At 50.5% G+C, this 22,091-nt stretch overlaps 1 protein-coding gene across 4 annotated transcripts in view; it reads right to left on the bottom strand.

The window, feature by feature from the left end:
• PARVB (parvin beta) overlaps window positions 1–22,091 on the bottom strand; it is a 139,615-nt gene that overhangs the window by 38,465 nt on the left and 79,059 nt on the right. For 2 of the 4 annotated variants that reach the window (XM_017850011.1, XM_017850012.1), the window contains exons 4-5: window positions 10,038–10,140; window positions 5,081–5,155 (exon numbers count right to left, since the gene is read on the bottom strand). In XM_017850011.1, coding sequence (XP_017705500.1) covers window positions 5,081–5,155; window positions 10,038–10,140 — 178 coding nt within the window. The remainder of the gene's footprint in view (window positions 1–5,080; window positions 5,156–10,037; window positions 10,141–22,091) is intronic. The other 2 variants (XM_017850013.1, XM_017850014.1) reach the window with 1 other exon arrangement.

Here is a 22,091-nt window from a genome sequence, read left to right as displayed (position 1 = left end):
TAAGAAAGAGAAGAGAAGAAAGAAAAAGGAAGGAAGGAAGGAGAAGAAAGAAAGGAAGGAAGGAAGGAAGGAAGGAGAAAGAAAGAAAGGAAGGAAGGAAGGAAGGAAGGAAGGAAGGAAGGAAGGAAGGAAGGAAGGAAGGAAGGAAGGAAGGAAAAGAGAAAAGAGAAAAGAGAGAGATGCTGAAGGAACTCAGAACCACCAGGACTGACCCTGGCCTCAAGGAGGTCCCCAAAGTGGGGCAAGTTACCACGTGGCCATGGGGGCATCTTGAGATGTTGAACCATGGAACTCTGAGCTTTCAGGTCACTAATCTTCCTTAGAGAATGACTCCAGATTGAAAAGGGAAGAAGAGTTAAGGATAAAACTGTGGGTGTTACACTCGGGAACATTCTATGCATACAAAATGGAAAAAACATAATTCAAGACGCAATTGAGAGGCAAAGAGGTTACCTGGGAAGAACGAGAGTAGGGGTCAGGAAGTGAGAAGACCACCCGTGTGGGTCCCAGAAGGGAGAGGACTGATAAAGATAATTTTTAAAAAGGTCTTAGAAGCTGCCTCTGCCTCCCCACACACGTGAGGCTCCCATTCTTGTTTCTCTAACATTCTGACACCACAATAGGAAGTTAGATTAGATATTCACAGAACTGGTGATGATTTTATTACCAAGAATGAACAGGAAGCAATCTGGAGGAGCGCAGACAAGAACTGTCACATTTCGTCAAGATTCAATTACTGAGGCTGAGCTCCAGCCGAGCCTGCACCTCCTTCAATTTCCGTTTTGTTAGCGGTAGGTACTGGCAGGTGCCGGCCACCAGCGCCCCACCCCATGCCTGCTGCAGGGCCACACGGCAATAAGGACCCCCAGTTTCCCTGCTAGTCTTCAATTCTAAGACTCCAGTGTTTACCGACAGATCCCCTCTGCAAAACAACAAAAGCGACGTCACAGAGCATCGTGAGATGGTTCACTAGGAGGGTGACTGCAAGCACTCAGCATAGAGCCTTCAATACACAGCTGCTGTTGGTGACGCCAGCATTGATGGGCGATCATGAAAGCAATCAAGTCCAGGCTGCTCAAATGGGGTTTCTGTTTTGCAGGTGATTCCCAGCACAAAGTTCTGTTGAAAGCATTTTAGCCAGAGGCCCCCATGTCTTCAGTGTTATCTCCCCAGCAGCCTCCCCTCCCTCAATTAGAAAACAAACTGCTTTGGTATCCCTTTCAGGATAATAAAATTCTAGAGCAAGGCCTGCTGGGCTCGGAATACCCCTTCAATCATTCGTTTGTTGGCTCACAGATGGGGACTGAACACCTACTATGGGACAGGCACTATCCTAGGTACTGGATATGGCACAGATAACAGAGGTTCCTAGTGGGGAGACAGACACCCGTAAATAACATCAGATTGAGCGGCAGTGACTGCAAGAGAAAAAACAAAGCAGCCCAACAAAACGCATCCTGCAGGGGAGTGGAAATGATTCCCGCTTATTCATCTTATTTCCCTCCATCTGGATCTAACAGTTCCTCGCTGAGTCATCCACAGCTGTCTGTCTGAATTTGCGCCCTGGAAGTAGAGAGCAAGTAGGTCCCACAGGTGTTCAACAACCACAGACAGGGCAGAGCAGGGCAGCTTGGAGAAGGAAGGAGAGGGATAGGATTATACAGAACTGGGTGGTCCGAGAGCCTCGCCTACCAGGGAGATGGGGAGCCTGACGCGCCCCCGTTGCACCTGCCACCATCCAACCCCGCAGACTGAACATGGCCACGTCACCCAGGGTGGAGGAAGAGGAGTCAGCAGAGGAGCGGAGGACACTGGATTCATTTGCCTGGGCTGCTGCAACCAAGCATGCCACAGACCATGCGGCTTAAACAACGGAGATTTATGTCACAGCTCTGGAGGTCGGAAGTCCAAGATCAAGGCACCGGCAGGGTGGACCCTTCTGAGGCCCCCTCCCGGCTTGTAGACACCTGTCCTCTTCTTCCTGTGTCCTCACTCGGTCTCCCTCTGTGCATGTCTGTGTCCCAATCTCCTCTTTTTATAGGAACCCTAGACATATTGGATTAGGGCCCACCCACTCGCATAGCCTCATTTTACCTTCATTACATTTTTTTTTTTTTTTTTTGAGATGGAGTTTCACTCTCGTCACCCAGGCTGGAGTGCAATGGCACCATCTCAGCACACTGCAACCTCCGCCTCCCAGGTTCAAGCGATGCTCCTGCCTCAGCCTCCCGACTAGCTGGGATTACAGGTGTGCGCCACCATGCCCAGGTAATTTTCGTATTTTTAGTAGAGGCGGGGTTTTGCCATGTTGATCAGGCTGGTCTCGAATTCCCGACGTCAAGTGATCCGCCCACCTCAGTCTTCCAAAGTGCTGGGATTACAGGTGTGAGCCACCATGCCTATCCCACTACCTCTATAAATACAGTCACGTTCTGAGGTTCAACCTGCATGTCTGGCTGGTAGCAGGGACAGTGGGGGCCTGCCAGGCTACCCATCTCTCCTAGTGGGTGAAGCTCTCATACCTTGCAATGTGCCTGTATTTAAAGAGGCAATTAAGGTAAAATGAGGTCACATGGGTGGGCCCCGCATATAGGACTTGAACATAGGAATTTGGCGGCAGAAACAGCAGGCAACAGAGACCAAAGAGACTGGCCATGGCTGAGTGCTGCCTTAGGCTCGGTCTTGGGTGACTCCTGTGCTGCAGAGAATACGACACATGATCACCTGCATCATCAGACATTACTGTGCCCACTGGCAGGGGCCGCAGGAGCAGCTAAGGGCTCCATCGTGGCCAGGACTCCTATCTTCCTAGCACAGAAAGAGAGAAAGTTGGGGAGGATTCTCCCATGTAGCAGGTGACCCAGAGTGATGGCCACATGTGGGGTTGAGTACACATGTGAGGAAGAACCTCACCTTCACAAGGAGAGGGCGTGCCCATGAGTGAGTGGCAGGGCGACAGTCAGGAGTTCCCACAGCACGGGCACCTCACTCTGACCATATGCAGTCTACCTTGAGGGCTGCACTGCAAACACCAGGGAGTGACACCCCCAGAAAACTGGCATGTGGCAGAGAACCCAGGAGTTGCTTTCAGAATCTTCTCTCAAGAAGAGGGACTCGGCTGGGTGTAGTGGCTCATGCCTGTGATCCCTGCACTTTGGGAGGCCAAGGTGGGAGGATCGTTTGAACCCAGTTCAAGACTAGCCTGGGCAACATGGCAAAACCCTAGCTCTACAGAAAATACAAAAATTATCTGGGCATGGTGGTATGCATCTGTGGTCCCATCTACCTGGGGAAGCTGAGGTGGGAGGATCATCTAAGCCTAGGGGGTCAAGGCTGCAGTGAGCTGTGATCACGCCACTGCACTTCAGCCTGGGCAACAGAGTGAGACACTATCTCAAGAGAAAAAAAAAAAATAGAAGAGGGACTCCTCTGGGGTCCTGCTGGTTCACTCTGGGTAATTTCTACATGGCCAAACTAGAGGTCTGTTCTCTCTCCTCCTCTCACTCCCTCTCACCTCCTAGAAACACCTCCTTTACCCCTCCCAAATGCAACACTCCTCTGGCTCCCCCTCCCTTGTGACTGACCCCTGTCAGACTCCTTTGCCAGAACTTCCTCTTCCTGACCACTAATGGCTGACAGCCCCAGCCCAGTCCTCAGACCTCTTCTCTACTACAGATGCACAGAAGTTGGCTTTGACCTTGGTACTTAGCTAAAATCTCCTATTTGGTTTGGGCTTCTGCCTTTGGAAAGCCAAAGAGCTGAATGCCTACATTGGTGTCATTCCTGGCATCCTGAAGCTCAAGGATCAGGTGATCACATCAGTAGTATCACATCAAGAGTACATCACATCAACAGTATATTATGTCTTTTCAGTGTAACAACATTTACAAAACCAGACAAGACATTCTGATGCTCTGTTACTATCTGAATATTCTCATCCATTGTTCTTTTTATCAGTAAAAAAAAAAAAAACAAAAAAAAAAACAGTGCTATTAATATGTCAAACCACTTGACACTCAGAGATTTTAGAATTGCCTTCTCAAGTGCTTATGCCATTATTCAAACAAGATGGAACAGTAGCTACTCCACAAGAAAAAGGCTGCTTAAGCCAAAGGAAGCCTCATGTTATACTTTATGGATAACACAACCGAGGTAGCAGGACTCATGGACAATTACAGCAACTCCAGAGTAAGTGCTGCATTTGCCAGCGCTAACTGAAGAGGGAACCAAAAGGATGTGTCTTGAGAGGGGAGGATGCGGCTTTAAAGATGCCCCTGTAATTCTACTCCATAGAAAGCACTGGCATGGTTTATAGGCAACCATGGCTGAGATGCAGATGCAAATTCAGAGCCTGTCCTGAGATTCTGAGGGCCAGTTCCATAGCCAGGCTGCCAGACACAAGGCTTGCAGACATACTGTTTCAACTCATTGGGTGGGAGAAGCCACAGGTGCAGGCAAAAGAATCAGAAATAAAAAATGAAAGTGAACACAACATTCAAGTTTGCTTCTGAAAATATTAGAAAGTATCTGCTTCAGGCAGGGAGCCAAGTACCAATTGGAGGGACTGCTTCAACAGAGGGCCAACACCAGCAACAGGTAAATCTTCACATCCAAGATCTCCAGGATGGCCCACGGGGAGACCCTTCTACCAGGATGGGGCTTGTCTGTGGGAGTGATCCCCCCAGGATGGCCCACAGGGAGACCCTTCCACCAGGATGGGGCTTATCTGTGGGAGTGAACCTCCAGGACGGCCCATGGGGAGACCCTTCCATCAAGATGGTGTTTGTTTGTGGGAGTGACCCTCCAGGACGGCCCACGGGGAGACTCTTCCACCAGGATGGGGCTTATCTGTGGCAGTGACTCTCCAGGATGGCCCACGGGGAGACCCTTCCATCAAGATGGTGTTTGTTTGTGGGAGTGACTCTCCAGGACGGCCCACGGGGTGACCCTTCCACCAGGATGGGGCTTGTCTGTGCAGTCCATCAAAGCAGGGAGGTTAAGCAGAAAAGCAAAACCCCAGACAGAGGATGTGCTGACCCCACCAATGCTGGGGATGACATAGGTGGAATCTCTTGCTGACCTTGAAGAGGTATGCTATTCCACGTACAAGGGGACACTGAGTTCTTGAGGCCACTGTCATAGGCATTTGGGGACCCTGAAAAACATATCAAAGCTCTATCAGAACTGAAAGACTGTTCAGCAAATAGCTGATCCCTTCCGGAGCTTGTGGATGGCACTGAGGACCAAAAATCCAAACAATACTCATTTATCTGTCCCCGTTTCATTTCCCACAAGAGGATCCCACAATCTTTATAGGTAATGAAACTGCAGGAATTTTTTCATTGACTTAATCAACAAATGTTTATCATGCGCCAGTCACCCAGGGGACTTGGGGTGGATGGGGTACCCAGCGGGGAGTCAGACACTCCTTATTTCTGCTCTTGGCATTTATTTATCTGTTTAAAAAACAATAGCAATAACAACTCTTGCTTATTGATGACAGACCTGTGCCAGGCACTGTGCCAGAGGCTCCACACATGTAATTTCAGCAGGCAGCTTGGATGGTTTCCAGTGGACAGACATGAAAACGAGCTACTATGGCCAGGCACAGTGGCTCATGCCTGTAAACCCCATACTTTGGGAGGCCGAGGTGAGTGGACTGCTTGAGCCCAGGAGTTCAAGACCAGCCTGGGCAACATGGCAAAGCCTCGTACCTACAAAAAATACAAAAAATTAGTTGGGCATGGTGGCACGCACCTGTACTCCCAGCTACTCGGGTGATTAAGGTAGAAGAATCACTGAGCCTGGGAAGTGGATGCCGCAGTGAGCTGTGATTGTACCACTGCACTCCAGGTCAGCCGATGGAGTGAGACCCTGTCTCACAAAGAAAAGGAGCTGCAGCAACCACAGCCTCACTCCCTTCCTCTCTCTCCCTCTCGAAATTATGCATCTCAAAGGCACAGTTCTCTGCCCCTGAACCCTTCCTGATCAGGATGTTACCCCCACCACCGTGCTAAAACGGCTCTCATCTGGGCCACCAATGACCCATCAGGTGCCAAATCTAATGGTCAATACATCTGAGTGATGCAGAGAAACTGGAGTGTTGCAGGAGCAAGGGAGCCATTTTTTAATGGAAATATTACATCATGTCTGCACACTGAACAGTCCAGAGAAGACAGAAAGTGGCTACAGGAAAGATCAACCAAGGCACAACAGACCTGGGAAGCCCAGAGGTGAGAAGTGAAGCCTCTCTGAATTTGATAATTTCTTCCTCTACAGTGGTCAGCTCAAGGAAGCAACTCATTACACTGGAGGTCAACAATTCTAGTTTCTTCAACATCTGAACGAGGATATTCCCACAATATTATTGGTGAAAGAAAAATACTAGAAATGACAAAAATGCCCCACATAGGAGACTGGGTGAATAAACTAAGGAACATCCACACAGTGGAGTACAATGCAGCCATAAAGAAAAAGAAAGGTGGTCTCCACGTGGAAGGATTCCTAGAACATATCATTAAGTGAAACAAGCAAGGTGTGTAAAAGAATGTATAAAATACACCACCTTTTATGCAAGGAACAAAAGGGAAAAGAGTAGTTGTGTGTATGGACACTTTTGTAAAGAAACATAAGAAGGATAAAATCAGAATCCATTGAAATTGTTACCTGGGAGTGTATAGGTGGAAGAGAAAGCAGTGAGATCTCTCTCTCTCTCTCTCTCTCTCTTTTGAGACAGGGTCTCATGCTGTTGCCTAGGCTGGAGCGCAGTGGTACAATCATGGCTCACTGCAGCCTTAACTTCCCAGGCTCAAGTGATCCTCCTGCCTCAGCCTCCTGAGCAGTTGGGAATACAGGTGCACATCACCACGTCTGGTAATTTGTAGAGATGAGGTCCCACTATGTTGCCCAGGCTTGTCTCAAACTCTTGGGCTCAAGTGATCCTTCTGGCTCAGCCCCTCAATGTGCTGGGATGATAGGCTGAGCCACCACACCTGGCTAAGACCTTTCAAGGTATGTCATTTTCATAGTTTTGACTTGTGAAGCATATAAATGCTTTACATTTTTAAAAGTAATATTAAATAAAATTAAGTGTAAACATATACCCAAAAACTAAATACAGAGAGAAACTAATCTATTTATACATCAAATGGATGACATGACCACTCAAAAAGAAATTAATTCTGTGAAGTTCTGAACACAGAATTCTGACTATATACACTTAGCGTACATATTGCATAGTTAAAAATAATGGCAAAGAAACCTTGTACCTAGCATGTTTGTAGTTGATAGAAGTATTGGTATCATAATTCTGACACTATTTTTGTATGCAATCAGAGTAAACAGCAAATATATTTCTGGAACGAAGGTTCTCCCTGGAGATTGGAATACAGAATGCTGACAGTTAAGGGAGAAACTTGTAGCATTGAACTGGAATGAGAAGTAAGTGAATTCACAATTTTTAAAAGCTATATATTTCCTACTTCTTTTGACTCAAAGAGACTAGAAGCAATGACACCCCAGTAGCCACAAGCACCCATAGGGCCCAGATTTTGCTGTCTAATTACCATTCCCTTTGGAACATAAAAGAATCCATCAGTCCAGGGAAACGTATTATTTTATTTCTGTGGATGTTCAAAAACAAAACAGGACACAGGAGAAGAAAAGTGGTAATTTAAGAAGAAAATGCCAGCTAATAAGTGGGGAAGCCATGATAAACATAGAGGAATCACTATTTTGCAACCTCCAGCATCATATTTAGAGATGATATTTAGTATGATTTAGAGATTGATAATCAGTGGATGATAAAATCATGGGGAGTGCTTCACGGGTGAACAGGACGTTCATACAGTCTCAGAGTCTATCCCTCTGAAGACCACTGATCAAAAAGGAAAGAAGGGCTGGGCATGGTAGCTCACACCTGTAGTCCCAACACTTTGGGAGGTCAACATGAGAGAATTGCTTCAGGCCAGTTCAAGACCACCCTGGGCAACAGAGCAAGGACCCTGTCTCTAACACAGAAAAATTTTAAATACAAAACAATTAGCCGGTCAGGCGTGGTGGCTCACGCCTGTAATCCCAGCACTTTGGGAGGCCGGGGTGGGTGGATCACGAGGTCAGGAGATTGAGACCATCCTGGCTGGCCAACATGGTGAAACTCCATCTCTACTAAAAATACAAAAATTGGCTGGACATGGTGGTATGTGCCTGTAATCCCAGCTACTCAGGAGGCTGAGGCAGGAGAATCACTTGAACCAGGGAGTCAGAGGTTGCAGTGAGTTGAGATCGCACCACTGCACTATAGCCTGGGTGACAGAGTGAGACTCCGTTTCAAAAAAAACAGCCACGTGTGGTGGTGCACATCTGTAGTCCTAGCTGCTCTAGAGGCCAAGGCAGGAGGATCACTGGAGCCCAGGAGTTTAAGGGTACAGTGAGCTATGTTCACCCTACTACACTCCTGCCTGGGCAACTGAGTGAGACCCTGACTCTACCAAAATAGAACAAATAAAAAAGTTTTTTTAAAAGGAAAGAAGCACCTTTACAATGGAGAAACCCGCAGGCCACTGCCTGAACCCAGTGGTCCAATCCTTAGCACCACCACTGCCAGGCAGCCGGGCGTCGTGTTCTCCTCCTGATGTGATGCCCACAGGAGGGCATGCAGGCAGCGCAGTCACACTCTCAGCAGAAACATGTGACCCAGATCTCATCGCGAGGAGACAGACAGATCCCGATGGGAGGATATCCTACAAGATAAGAGGCCCGGACCCTCCCAAAACGTCACAAAAGATGGAAGGACAGAACAGAACGGAGAGAGGGAAAGGGAAGGCGGTCCAGATGAAAGAAACCTAAAAGAAGAGACAAACATTCGTGTGTGATTTGGTCCTAGATCCAAATAAAAAGGCATCACGGGGACAACCAGGGACATCTGATCATTCAGCCAGACACCCAGGGCTGTTGTGAAAACCAACTGTGATCGTGCAGGAGAGCCTGACCCAGGCCCTGTACCCACGGCTGCTCTGTAACCAGGTCAGAGAAAGGCCCCGTGGTCAGGTTTGGGAGCTATGCTTGGGGTCAGGCTGCCCGGCTGTTCACCAGGAGACTGCGGGTCTCAACGTCCCCACCTGTTGAAGGTGACGGCAGTACTGCCTCCTAGGGCCATTGTGACAATGAGACACGACAGTGACAGGCCCGGTGAGAACCCACCACGAGTCTGAGAATTCCTCTCATTCATCATCTGCGAACTCTGCTCTTCCGTTCTTTGCCTAGAAACTCCTGCTTGTTCTTCTGCGCGAGCTGCAAGGCTGCCCCGCCCCCAGGCCAGGCCAGGGTCCTCTCCTCAGAACCTGTCGCATCTCTGAAGGCCCTCATCACAACCAATGTCAACAGTAACTGTAACTATTCGAAAATATTTGTCTTTTCACACAGACTGTAAGTTCCTGAGGACAGGGACCACGTCTGTTTCAAAGATCACTGTATCTCTGGCACCCAGCACTCGGGACTCATCGAACATCTGATGAATAAATAACCAGTTTGTCTGGCCATCAATCCATGTGTCAGTCAGTCCCGGGAAGATCACTAACCCGCCCTCGCCCAGCAAACGCAGACACTAGAGCCCGTCCCTGGTGAGGGAACGTGAGCTATCATGTATTTGGCGACACATTCACTCACAGAATATCGCTGGGGACCCACTTCCCTCCCGCTGCCTCCCATCCTGAGCTGAAGGAGCTCAAGCTGAAAGCGGGTGGCAGGGACACAAAGTGGGTCTGAGCCCCAACAGAATGGGAGACGCAGGCAGTTCTGGAAGCTGTCCCCAACCTGCTGCTGCCCCATGGCTGGGTGTTCTGTAGAAACGGCAAGGAGAGAGAGGACCCTGAAGCCACAGCCCAGGGCCTGAGGGCACCACCTGGGAAGGGCACACTGCAGCTTCTAGTGTCCTCCTAGGACCTGTGGACCATGTCACTATGCAGAGAATCCTGGCCCAGCCCAGGGCTGCTACAGGGAGATGGGGGTGGGACAGAGTTGTCCCTGTGTGGACTCACCCAAGAGCTTCTGCAGCACCTGGCCGTCGTACAGGTCTTCCTCCAGCTGCTTCACAATGATCCTCTCCTCCACCAGCACATCATTTATCCAGTCGAGGAGGACCTGCAGGAGACGCAGGTGTTATGGCCTCACTCCGCCAGTGCCACGGGATGAGACAGTGACCAGGGAAAGTGCAGACACAGAGACTGCACAGCTCTGCAGCCACCAACAGGACCAGAGCAAGCACAGGGACACAGGGTACCCGCTCTGGGACCACCACCAGGACCAGAGCAAGCTCAGGGACAGAGGGTGCACAGCTCTGCAGCCACAAGGACCAAAGCAAGCACAGGGACAGAGGGTGTACAGCTCTGCAGCCACCACAAGGACCAGAGCAAGCACAGGGACAGAGGGTGCCCAGCTCTGGGGCCAGGCTGCGCAACTCTGCAGCCACCACAAGGACCAGAGCAAGCTCAGGGACAGAGGCTGCACCACTCTACAGCCACAAGGACCAGAACAAGCACAGGGACAGAGGCTGCACAGCACTGCAGCTGCCAGAACCAGAGCAAGTGGAGGGACAGAGGTTGCACAGTTCTGTGGCCACCAGGACCAGAGCAAACACAGAGACAGAGGTTGCACAGCTCTGGGGCCACCACCAAGTCGAGTTAGCACAAGGACAGAGGCTGCACAACTCTGCAGCCACTAGGACCAGAGCATCTGGTGTTCACCTTGGTATGGGTGGGGGGCCAAATGATTCAGTATTGGTAGTACTGCACTCTCCTCACCCCAAGACAGTCAAGGTGACCTACAAGATGTCCATTCCTCCCTGGTCACCCTAAGCCTCAACCCACCCTAACCCAGGACAGCAAAGGGAATTTATGCATCATTACTGACAAGCTTGGTGCACCCACCCTCAGCTGCATTTTTGTATACACCCTTATGGAGATAGAATTCTCACTCCACACAATTCATCCTTTAAAAGTGTGTGATTCGATGGCTTTTAGGATATTCACAAAATTGTGCAACCATCACCATGATCCATTTTAGAACATTTTCAACCCTCCAAAGAAATCGGTGCCCATTAGCAGCCACTCTCCCTGTCTCCCTCCCACACCCCTCATAGCCATGAATCTACTTCCCCTCCCCATGGATTTGGCTTTCTGGACATTTCATATAAAAGGAGCAGATGATGTGTGCCCTTTCGTGTCTGGCTTCTATCACTGAGCGGGTTTTCGAGGTTCATCCATGTTACAGCATGTTTCCGTCCTTCTTTCGTGCCTATGCTGAATCATATTCCATCTCATGGGAGACCACATTTTGTTTCTCCATCCCTTGGTTGATGCTTATTTCGGTTATCACCCCTTTTTAGGTATGGTGAGTGCTGCTGACATGAACGTTCAGGTACAAATCTCTTTGTGGATGTGAGTTTCATTTTTCCAGGCCAGCTTTCCTCTTAAGCCTTTCCGCAACAGATTTTCTATGCAGTTCACGGGGTGATATGCTTTAGAAGAAGACTGCTTCCATTGTGAAAGTACCTATGGAAAGATAGGACTCCCGCCGAACACAGTTCCACCTGGCCAATCCTGCTTCCGACATGTCTGTTCCACAAATAAAACGGACTCGATCAATGGCACGGAGCGCGTGATTTTCCTGTGCAAGGGAAACTAACGCAGTGATCTAATTGGTCCCAGTAACCTCTCGGAAATGGGAGTTTATGGCCCCTCTCAGAGATGAACAAAAGGACACAAGTCAAGAATATACCGTCCCCTGTCACTCAGAAACAGCTGCAACCTGCGACACTGGCCACAAGGCAAAATTCTGTGAAGCACACTCTATTTTCCCAGTAACACAAAAATATCAAACCTGACACACAAGCCCACAAGGAACAGAGGTAAAAATAAATTAAAGGGCGGTTTGCAGGGAGAGGTGCATGGTCCTCTGGCATTCTGGTCTTGTCAACGCCACCTCTGAAGGTCAGGGGCACAGCACCAGACACCCTGCTTCCACCCTGCGCCATCTCTGCAAGGCGGCCGGCAGGGCAAGGGAGAGCACTGGCCTGGGAGTCCCAGGGATGCACCTGAACCCCCTCAGTTCCCAAGGAGCTGCCTCCCCGACCCCCCATGGCCCACAGGCCCCACACTCACTGGCTTCCTGCCCTCCTCTTCACCCTCTGCAGCCTCCCTTGGGGGATCCTCCCTGACTCCCCCAATCCTCACATGGCGCGTTCCTGAGGGCCCTGAACAGTTCCCCTTCTCCCTCCCCACTCTCTTCTGAGGCCGGTTTATGCCCTCCTGCAACTTCCAGCGCTGTCCCCAACCCAGGACCCCCTAAGCACGGGGCCCACCTCCCCATGCTCCTCCCACGGGAGGGTGGGGGGGTTCCCGTGAGCGTCTCTAACAGGACTCTAACAGGACCACACCCCAGGCGTGCTCCTTTCCAGGGAAGGCAGGCAGGAAAGCAGGAAGGCAGGAAGGCAGGAAGGCAGGCAGGCAGGAAAGCAGGAAGGCAGGAACACAGGCAGGCAGGACACCTGAGGAAAGAGCACTGGAGGCAGAGGGGACAGCCAGGAGGATCCCTGCCGGTGAGCTGAGCACAGGGGACTAACAGTGACAGGAATGGGGGGAGGGGGACAGGGCCGACCCTGGACTCTCCCCCAGGCTGTGAGGGGAGGGGGCCATGAAACCGCTCGAGTCAGGGTATTCCCCCCAGATCAAGAGACCTGGAGTGCCACCCAGGGTGGCTCTTGAAGACTGACCCAGCCACTGACCCCGAGCCAACTTCCCCAGCCACAGAACCCAGGCCCCTGCGTCTATGCCCCGCCCCCCGGGAACTTGCTCTGGCCATTTAGTGAGATTTTATGGGTTTGTTTTTTGTTTGTTTTGTTGTTTGTTTGTTTTCAAGGTGTGTCATTTAACTTTGAGAGGGAACACTAAGTTCACAGACACACGGAGCAGCAGTCCTAACTACTCTTTTTGGCCTTCGAAGCCCTCCTCTGCCTGCTTCCACTCTCTCACCACCCTGATTTCCACCATGGGTTCCCCATGATTTTCCCAGCTCCCCGGCTGACCTCCTTCCCACCTGCAGCCTCCCAGGCCACAGACCTCTTCCCTCCACCAACCAGTCAGCCCTTGACAGCCAGGTAAGGCCAGCGACAGTGCCTCTTCCACCTCCTCAGACCACCCAGCAAAGCCCTAACTCTAAGCTCAAGAGATGCCGTAAATACTAGATAAGTGACTACTCGTCATATTCTGTGTGTCTTTTATAATTCTTGGCTAATGGCTTTAAAATGGGTTTGCCTGGCGCAGAGGCTCACACCTGCAATCCTAGCACTTTGGGAGGCTGAAGCGGGAGGATTGTTTGAGTCCAGGAGTTTGAGACTACCCTGGGCAACAAAGTGAGACCCCATCTTTACAAAAAAAAAATTTAAATTAGCCAGGTGTAGCAGTGCACACCTGTTGTCCCAGCTACTCGGGGGTCTGAGGCAGAAGGATTGCTTGAGCCTGGGAGGAAGCTGCAGTGAGCTGTGATGGGGACACTGCACTCCAGCCTGGGTGACAGAGCAAGACCCTGTCTCAAAAAAAAAAGAAAGTTTTGCAGGCAGAATTTTAAAACACCCCCTAAAATCCCGACCCACTGGTGCACACGCCTGTGTAAATACAGCATGGCATGAATACGTAGGGTCTGCGTTAAGACCCAGCTCCACCAGAGTTTTAGCTGTGTGACCTTGAGTCACTCACTTAACCTCTCTGGACCTCAGAGTCTTCATTCAGAAAGGAAAATAAGTCAACCCCTAGCCCTGTGCACACTATATGACCCAGTAACTCCAGCTCTAATTTCTCCCAAGGTACTAAGCCAAATGTGGCCCCAGACGCTTACTAGCTCTGGAATGATTCCACATTTGTATAAGAAAAATGAGAAACACAGAGAAGTCTGAGGAGACATATACGAAAAAAAATAGCCCTGCCTTCTGGTGGATTTTTCTGTCTTCCAGGTTTTCAGCAGCATATATTACTTTGGCAGTTCAAAAAGATAATAAGTATCATTTTACAAATTAATCACTCTCCAGATGGCTTCTAAAGAACTTGACAAGCAGGTTTTAAATGCATATAGAGGCTGCGGTGGCTCATGCCTGTAATCCCAGCACTTTAGGATGTCGAGGCTGGTGGATCACTTGAGGTCTGGAGATTGAGACCAGCCTGGCCCACATGGTGAAACCCTGTCTCTACTAAAAATATAAAAATCAGCCGGGCATGGTGGTGTGTGCAATTCCAGCTACTCTAGAGGCTGAGGCAGGAGAATCACTGGAACCTGGGAGGCAGAGGTTGCGGTGAGTTGAGATTGCACCACTGTACTCCAGCCTGGGCAACAGAGCAAGACTCCATCTAAAAATAATAATAATGATGATGATGATAATAATAATAATAATAATAATAATAATAAAATGCACATGTAAATTCAAGGGACTCCGGGATTGCCAAAACAATCTGTAAAAGATGAACAAAACTGGAGGTCCCCAGTCCACCGTTTCAAACCTGACTACAAAGCTCCAGTCATCAAAACTGCGGGACTGACATCAAGGTAGACACAGACCCATGGAACAGAAAGAGGCGTCCAAGATAAACCTCACATCACAGTCAACTGATATTAACAAGGATACCAGGACAATTCAGTGGGGAGAAAATAGTCCTGTTTCCTGCCTTAGCCTTCTTCGGAGCATGCAGGCCACGTGATCTCATTTTCACTCATCAGGTCTGTCTTCCCAGCTGGCCTGGCAGCTCCTCCCAGGCGGGGCCTTTGTTTTGTTCAATGCCATATTCCCAGTGGCTAAAGCAGGCACAGACCCACAGAAGGGGCTCAAACCGCAGGGCCATCTATGGACTTTCTAGAAAGGTCTCCTAGGCATGTAGACATTTGGTTCCAGAGGCTGCCGTGCTCAGAACTCAGTCTTGTTAGGAAATACACAAGAGACAATGTTGCTGCTATACAGAAAACTGAAAAAAGAGAAAAAAAAATCACATCTGGATCTCGGACCCGGTCCCAGACCAAACCTAAAAATAACAAACAGAAAGATTAAAATCAAATTCCACGCAGCAGGCCACGGCAGTCCGCTCTGGGAAGCAAAAACCGTTCACGGCCCAATTCCACCGCCACCCCGAGGAGGTACAATTTATTCCTGGATACCATAGCTCATGCTGCTGCTGTACTTCCCAGGCCATCCATCTTAATCCGCTGTGTCACAAAAGACTTTTGAAAGATAGCACTAGTCATTATTTTTAGGGACGCACTCATTTGCCAACCCCGAATCCTGCGGGCAGATGTCTAGGATGTGCATTAACTGTGCTCGTGCACACCACTCCATCACGCATGTCTTACGAGATTTTGCTTTAACCAGAATTAAAAACAAGTACTTTTCCTTTAGATCCTTCTGAATTATAATCAGGATCTGCAGCCTGTCTCCCCCAGAGCTATGACAGTTATGTTTTAATTACTTCCAAAAAGAGTCGGACGAGGGCTGGTTGCAACAGGCAGGAGGAGACGCGGCCTGGTGGGGGCCAGGGGACACAGGAGGGTACCTCTGTGTGGCTCCAACAGCACTAATTTCTGCCCAGAGGATAGTTTTCATGCAGCTGACTTTCTTCACAGAGACAAAGGGAGGAAGAAAAAAGAACTTAAAGACCAGGAAGGGTCTTGTCCAATCAACCGGGGAATGAGATGTGAAATCTGCTCTTGGGGGGAGACGCACCCCCAGATGAGATGTAGTCAGCCTGCTTTCAACCAGTCTGCTTAAGGAGTTCTGCGTGGTTTTTTCCTGACACCCAATGTGTCATTCCAACAGCAACGCTCTGCTTATCTGATACCAACCGGGTGTCCTACGATTCAGTCTGATTCTAACATCAACTACCTGGAGTTGACCCCACAGGCTAAGAGCTCAGTCCCACCAAACGGACTTCATTTCAGACACCAGCTGCAGATGGGGCTACCAGGCTGCCTGAGGAGCCTCTTCCCGCTGATTACAGATCAGGGCTCCTCACCTCAGGTTCAGTGATTTGCCAGAATGCACAGAGCTCAGAAAAGCATTTTACTTAGGATTACCAACTTACTATAAAGATTAGAAGCATAGCGGGCCGGGCGCGGTGGCTCATGCCCGTAATCCCAGTACTTTGGGAGGCTGAGGCAGGCAGATTGCCTGAGCTCAGGAGTTTGCAACCATCCAGGGTATTACGGTGAAACCCCATCTCTACTAAAACACAAAAAATTAGCCGGACGTAGTGGTGGGCGCCTGTAATCCCAGCTACTTGGGAGGCTGAGGCATGAGAATCACTTGAACCCGGGAGGCAGAGGTTGCAGTGAGCTGAGATCGCACCACTGCAGTGCAGCCTGGCTGACAGTGTGAGACTCCGTCTCAAAAAAAAAGAACTCAGGGACAGCGTAATTAATAGGAAGTGCTTCATAGGACAGCGTTTTCGGGGAGGGGAGGGGCTTCCATGCCCTCTCCCTGCGTGTCCCCCGCCCAGCACCTCCATGGGTGTTCCCCAGCTCTGAAGCTCTCTGAATCCCACTGTTGATGGGTTTTGTGGAGGATTCATTATGTAGGCGACTGATTACATCATTGGCTACTGGCGATTTGATTCACTCTCCAGTCCCTCTCCACCCCTCCCAGAGGCTGGGGGTGGGGAGGACTGACAGCCCCACCACTCTAATCCTGTGCTTGGTTACTCTGGGGCCAGCCCCCACCCTGAGTCACCTCATTAGCATAAACCCAGGTCTCATTATGAAAAACAAAAGACGTTCCTATCACTCAGGAAATCGCAAAGGTTTTCCGTGCTGCGTGCAGGAATCTGCACCAGGACCCGGAGGCTAAGGCCAGGTCTAGGTTTCTCCTTAAATTGCAACTATATAGGTTTCCCTTGGCTATTCATTCTGGAAAGCATAAGAATAGCCACTCCCCTCCTCTTTTTTTTTTTGAGACGGAGTCTCGCTCTGTCGCCCAGGCTGGAGTGCAGCAACGCAATCTCGGCTCACTGCAAGCTCCACCTCCCGGGTCACGTCATTCTCCTGCCTCAGCCTCCCGAGTAGCTAGGACTACAGGCACCCGCCACCACGCCTGGCTAATTTTTTGTATTTTTAGTAGAGATGGGGTTTCACTGTGTTAGCCAGGATGGTCTCGATCTCCTGAGCTCGTGATCTGCCCGCCTCAGCCTCCCAAAGTGCTGGGATTACAGGTGTGAGCCACCGCACCCCGCCGCCCCTCCCTCTTTTAAGAATCACTGAAAATTTAAAGTATCTCATCTATAAACCTCTAGTTGCCTGGGCAGCAGTCACTGTTCACCCATAAGTAATTCAGGTCGCTGCTGGAGAAGGTTAGAGAAAATACACAAGAAGAAACACCAGCAAAGATGACTTTCAGGTAAGTCTTCCAGGCTCCTGCACCCACTTCCAAACTGGCACTGCCCGCCTGTCCGTTCCCTCCCGGGCTGCCCTGTTCACGCTCATGTTCCCAGCACTGCCCTGACAGTGCTAACGGGTGATCAGGTGTATGATCTAACATCATCCTGACAATGACACTTTGAGGTTGTCAGGTTGGTGCTATTAGCCTCCCACTTTAATCTGAGTTGGGATTTGAATCCAGGAAGCTGACCCCAGAGCCGACCTTCACTCCTTAACAGTATAATACATGAGTATAATCAATGCTCAGAGACAAGTTTTGAATGACTGGCCTCATTCTCAGTGCCTGGCTGAGTCAAGAGCTAAGGATTTTTTTAAACAGGAGCAGAGGGCAGCTCACAATATTTTATACGGCGACAGTCCCAAGGCAGCAGAGGTCAGAGGGGGTATCTACAGGAGAAGACAGAACAGGCAATCAAAACAAGAGGAAAAAAAGTGCAGATGACAGAGAACAGAGAAAGAGAAAACGAGAGGACCAGCCAGGTGTCCTTGGAAATGTCCCCCGTTTCCAAGAGGGACATTCAAGACTGCAATGTGGCCACAAACAATGGCCACACCACCATATCCAGCAGATCAGGATGTCGGCCAGACCTGTCTGTTCCCTGACCTGCTCAGGCCTGCATACGGTTCGTGCTTTGCACTAACACGTCTGCTTCAGGACTGAATGCCTCCGAGGAACCATTGGGAGGTGGCCTCTATTAAGGCCTACTTAGATGTAATCCACTAGCATTAGATCATGACAGTCCACAGCACACAAAGGATGCTCTGGAAAGCAGAGAGAATCATGCAGGTAATGCGGATGGAGGTGTTCTGTCTGCACCATCCAGACTGGCCATCTCCTCCCAAGGCGAGCACCTGGGACCACCTACATCAGCATCCAATCCACAGGTTTACCCCCACCCTCACCTCCTCTTCCCAGAGCCTCCTCCCTGCCACCTCACAGGTTTAGGGTGGAGCAAAAAAAACCACAACTGGCTGGGCACAGTGGTTCACGCTTGTAATCCCAGCATTTTGGGAGGCCAAGGCAGGCAGTTCACTTGAGGTCAGGAGTTTGAGACCAGCCTGGCCAACATGGTGAAGCCCTCTCTCTACTAAAAATACAAAAAATTAGCTGGGCGTTGTGGTGCATGCGTATAATCCCATCTACTTGGGAGGCTGAGGCAGGAGACTCACTTGAGCCTGGGAGGCAGAGGTTGCGGTAAGCTGAGATTGTGCCACTGTACTCCAGCCTAGGTGATAGAGTAATAGAGTAAGACCCTATCTCAAAACAACAACACAAAACAACAGCAACAACAACAAAAAGCAACCACATCTGTCTTGTCTCTAAGCCATATGCCATCTTGGGAGATCCTGGTGTGAACCTCATGTTGGTGCTGCTGACACAAACCCCCATCGGTTCTCTCACTGTCCATCAAGCATGAATTAGCTGTGTGTGTGCGGCAGGACTCCAGCCCTGGGGATTCAGCAGGCCAGAGAACGTCACGGTCCCTCACAGCATAAGATTACATTCTAGGGGAGGAGAAAGACCAAAAACAAACTAGTAAGCGGGAAATGGCTCCAGGGAGGAGTAAGCCCAGCGAAGAAAAAGTAATTGGGGTTAGGAGGAGAGTGATGGAGTGACAGGGGCAGGAAATACGTCTCCAAGGAAGAAGCATTGAGAGAAAACTGAAAGAAGTGGAGAAGACAGCTCCAGACATGGGCCTTTGAAAGTCCGAAGACCAGGTATGTGATAAGGAACCTAACGTTGCCCACGGAGAATTTGGGCCTGTGCCCTCGGCCCCTGGGAGGTGATCTCCTAAACCCCAGAATGCCTTGCCAGATAAAGTACCTCTGCTTACCTGGGGGCCTCAGGCCAGCCAGACAGTAACTGTGTGATTCAGGGAGGGGCTTTGGGTTGCACTGCATCAGCCAGCTGCTGGAGGGGCTGGAGACAGATGAGCCATGTGGTCAGTCAGCCACACCCATGCAAGGGAGCCTCAGCAGAAACTCTGGACACGGAGGCTCAGGCGACTCTCCCGGCTGGCAATACTGCATGCACATTGTCCCACATCACCAGGAGAGTAACGCTGCCCATGACACCATGGTGACAGGACAATGGAGGTGCCATGTGGGTACGTTCAACTCTGCCCTGGGCAACTCTTCCCTCGGCTGATTTTCATCTGTAACCCTTCACCATCAGAAAGCATTAACTGTGAGTGTGACAGCTTTAAGTGAGTTCTGGGAGTCCCTCTAGCAAATGATCAAACCTCAGGGCAGTGTTGGAGATCCTGAACTTGCCACTGGTGTCAGAAGTGAGGGTGGGCTTATGGGATGTCCCCTTTCACCTGATGACCAGTGGGCACTGGCTCAGTGTGTCCTCAGAGCAGCAAGCTGGTCAGGGTGGCCGGGGCAGTGAAGGAGGAGGGGAGGCAGGGAACGACACAGGAAGGGTCTGGGCAGAGCATGTATGTGGGTGCTCCGCTCAGCAGCAGCCCAAAGACAGGCCTCAGTGCTAGCCTCCGGCTCAGGCAGCGGCTGGCAGGCTGACTCTCCCCTGCTCACCCCTACCTGCACAAGCATGCTGCTCTGGCCTTGTGCAGTGAGGACCTGACTCCCCAACCCAGAAGAAAGGAGGTGCTGAGAGTCCATGAACATAAGCAAATCCAGACTCAGGGAAAAACCCTGGCCGCACAGAGAGCCCCCTGCATGCCTGAGAAATGAGAATCAACCAAGTGCAGCCCAGGCTCAGCACAGCCATCTCACCTGCTGCCACCCACACGCTTCTCTGTTTAAAAGGCTACAGTCAGGGAGAACTAATATTTAATGTACATCCCCTCTGTGCCACCACTACAGTAACTAACATGCCACTGACAGCCAAACTGATGCTGCTCTCCTGGTTGCTGTGTCTATGCTTATTTTATAAAAGATTGATCAAGAGTGGAAAACATCTGCCAGCCTGCTTTGAGACGCAACCTGCAGTCTGAGAGCAGGTGGAGCCTTCCAGAAACATGTGCTTCAGGCTGGTGGGACGGTCATAGTTACAGGCTTCTCAGTGTCTGGCAACTGGCCCTTCCGGGAAATGGCCAAGGATGCTGCCGCTGCAGGCACCAAAACCCACCCTGCCTGGCCCTAGTGGCCAGGGTCCGCCAGCTGCAGCTGGAGGCAGCAGCCTGGAGAAGGGGATGGTGTTAGTTACCTGTGGCTGCTGTAACAAATTAACACCAACCCAGGGGCTTCCAAGAGCTCAGTGGATTCTCTTGCAGTCCTAGAGGTCAAAGTCCAAAATCTGTTCCACTGGGTTAAAATCCAGGTGTCAGCAGGGCTAGCGTCTTCTGGAGGCTCCAGGGTTCCTTCTGGGTTCTCCAGTGGAGAATCCATTTCTTTGTCTTTTCCACTTCTAGAGGCAGAGACCACCTGCATCCATTAGTGTGTGGCCCCTTTTTCCAACTTCAGAGCCAAAAGCTACCACCTTGCCTCCAGGGTCAAGCTGCCACGTTCACGTGCAGTCAAATCTCCCCATGTCCCTCTTATACAGACACTAGTGAACACATTGGGCCCACCTGGATCATCCAGGACGACCTCCCCATTGCAAGGTCGTTAACTACACCTGTCATGTCCCTTTGCCATGTAAGATGATAGTCAATGGTTCCAGGGATGATCACACGGTCATCTTTGGGGACCATGATTCTGGCCCAGGTTCCCTGCGAAACAGAACCAGGGCAAAGCTCACCGCTGATGCATTTTCTTTGGCAAGGGTTTGGGGGTGAGGGGAGGGCATCCCAGGCTACCAACAGGGAGGGGAAGGGAGGTGAGGCAGGTGCATGAGCTCGTTACGGCTTCAGAAGAAAACCCAGTTGATGCTCAGCCACGCGGCCCATCTCCATGAGCCATGGTCTCAGAAGCGAACATCGGGGAAGTCGGGGAGAGGCATTTATTCCTTGGCTCCTTCCTGTCATTAGTCCTACTTTGCCCCAAAGGATGTTAATTAGCTTCCCCAAACAGTCAGTCCACCCCTGCTCCTCAATGTGGCCTTCTTCTCAATCTGGAACCTGGAAGAGGTGGGGCAGCCGGAGCCTCCACGGGTCCCTTCAGTTTGGCCCTGGCTGCCACAGACATTGTGGCCCCTCCACGGTGGGCTGGCATTCAGCAGCCCAGCCCTTGCCCCACCAAGGCCAAAACAGCCTGGGGGTCTTTGGTGGCAAAGCAGCAAAGGCAGAGGTGGGGGGCGCTGCAGACATCTGGGAGGAACATAAATGAAATCCTGCATAGCAGGGAAATCGCTTATCCATCCCCCAGCCCCAGGGCCCAGCACAGGACCCTGCACTCAACCTGGCTCAGTGAACACAGCACCAAATGGATAGTCATTCAAGCCCAGACACATCACTAACCCCAGCACCTGGGGGTGGGGAGTTACTTAAACCTCTCTCTTTTTTTTTTTTTTTTTTTTTTTTTTTGAGACAGGGTCTTTCTCTGTCACCCAGGCTAGAGTGCAGTGGCTATTCACAGGCATAATCACAGCTCATTGCAGCCTTGACCTCCTGGGCTCAATCAATCCTCCCACTTCAGCCTCCTGAACAGCGAGGATCACAGGTGCCTCCCACCACACCCAGTTAAATTGTGTGTGTGTGTGTGTGTGTGTGTGTGTGTGTGTG

Source organism: Rhinopithecus bieti, unplaced genomic scaffold (assembly GCF_001698545.2).
Source record: "Rhinopithecus bieti isolate Rb0 unplaced genomic scaffold, ASM169854v2 scaffold_33210, whole genome shotgun sequence".
Classification (NCBI taxonomy): Eukaryota; Metazoa; Chordata; class Mammalia; order Primates; family Cercopithecidae; genus Rhinopithecus; species Rhinopithecus bieti.
Note: the sequence above shows the minus strand (reverse complement) of the source record. Positions and strands in the feature narration are given on the sequence as shown.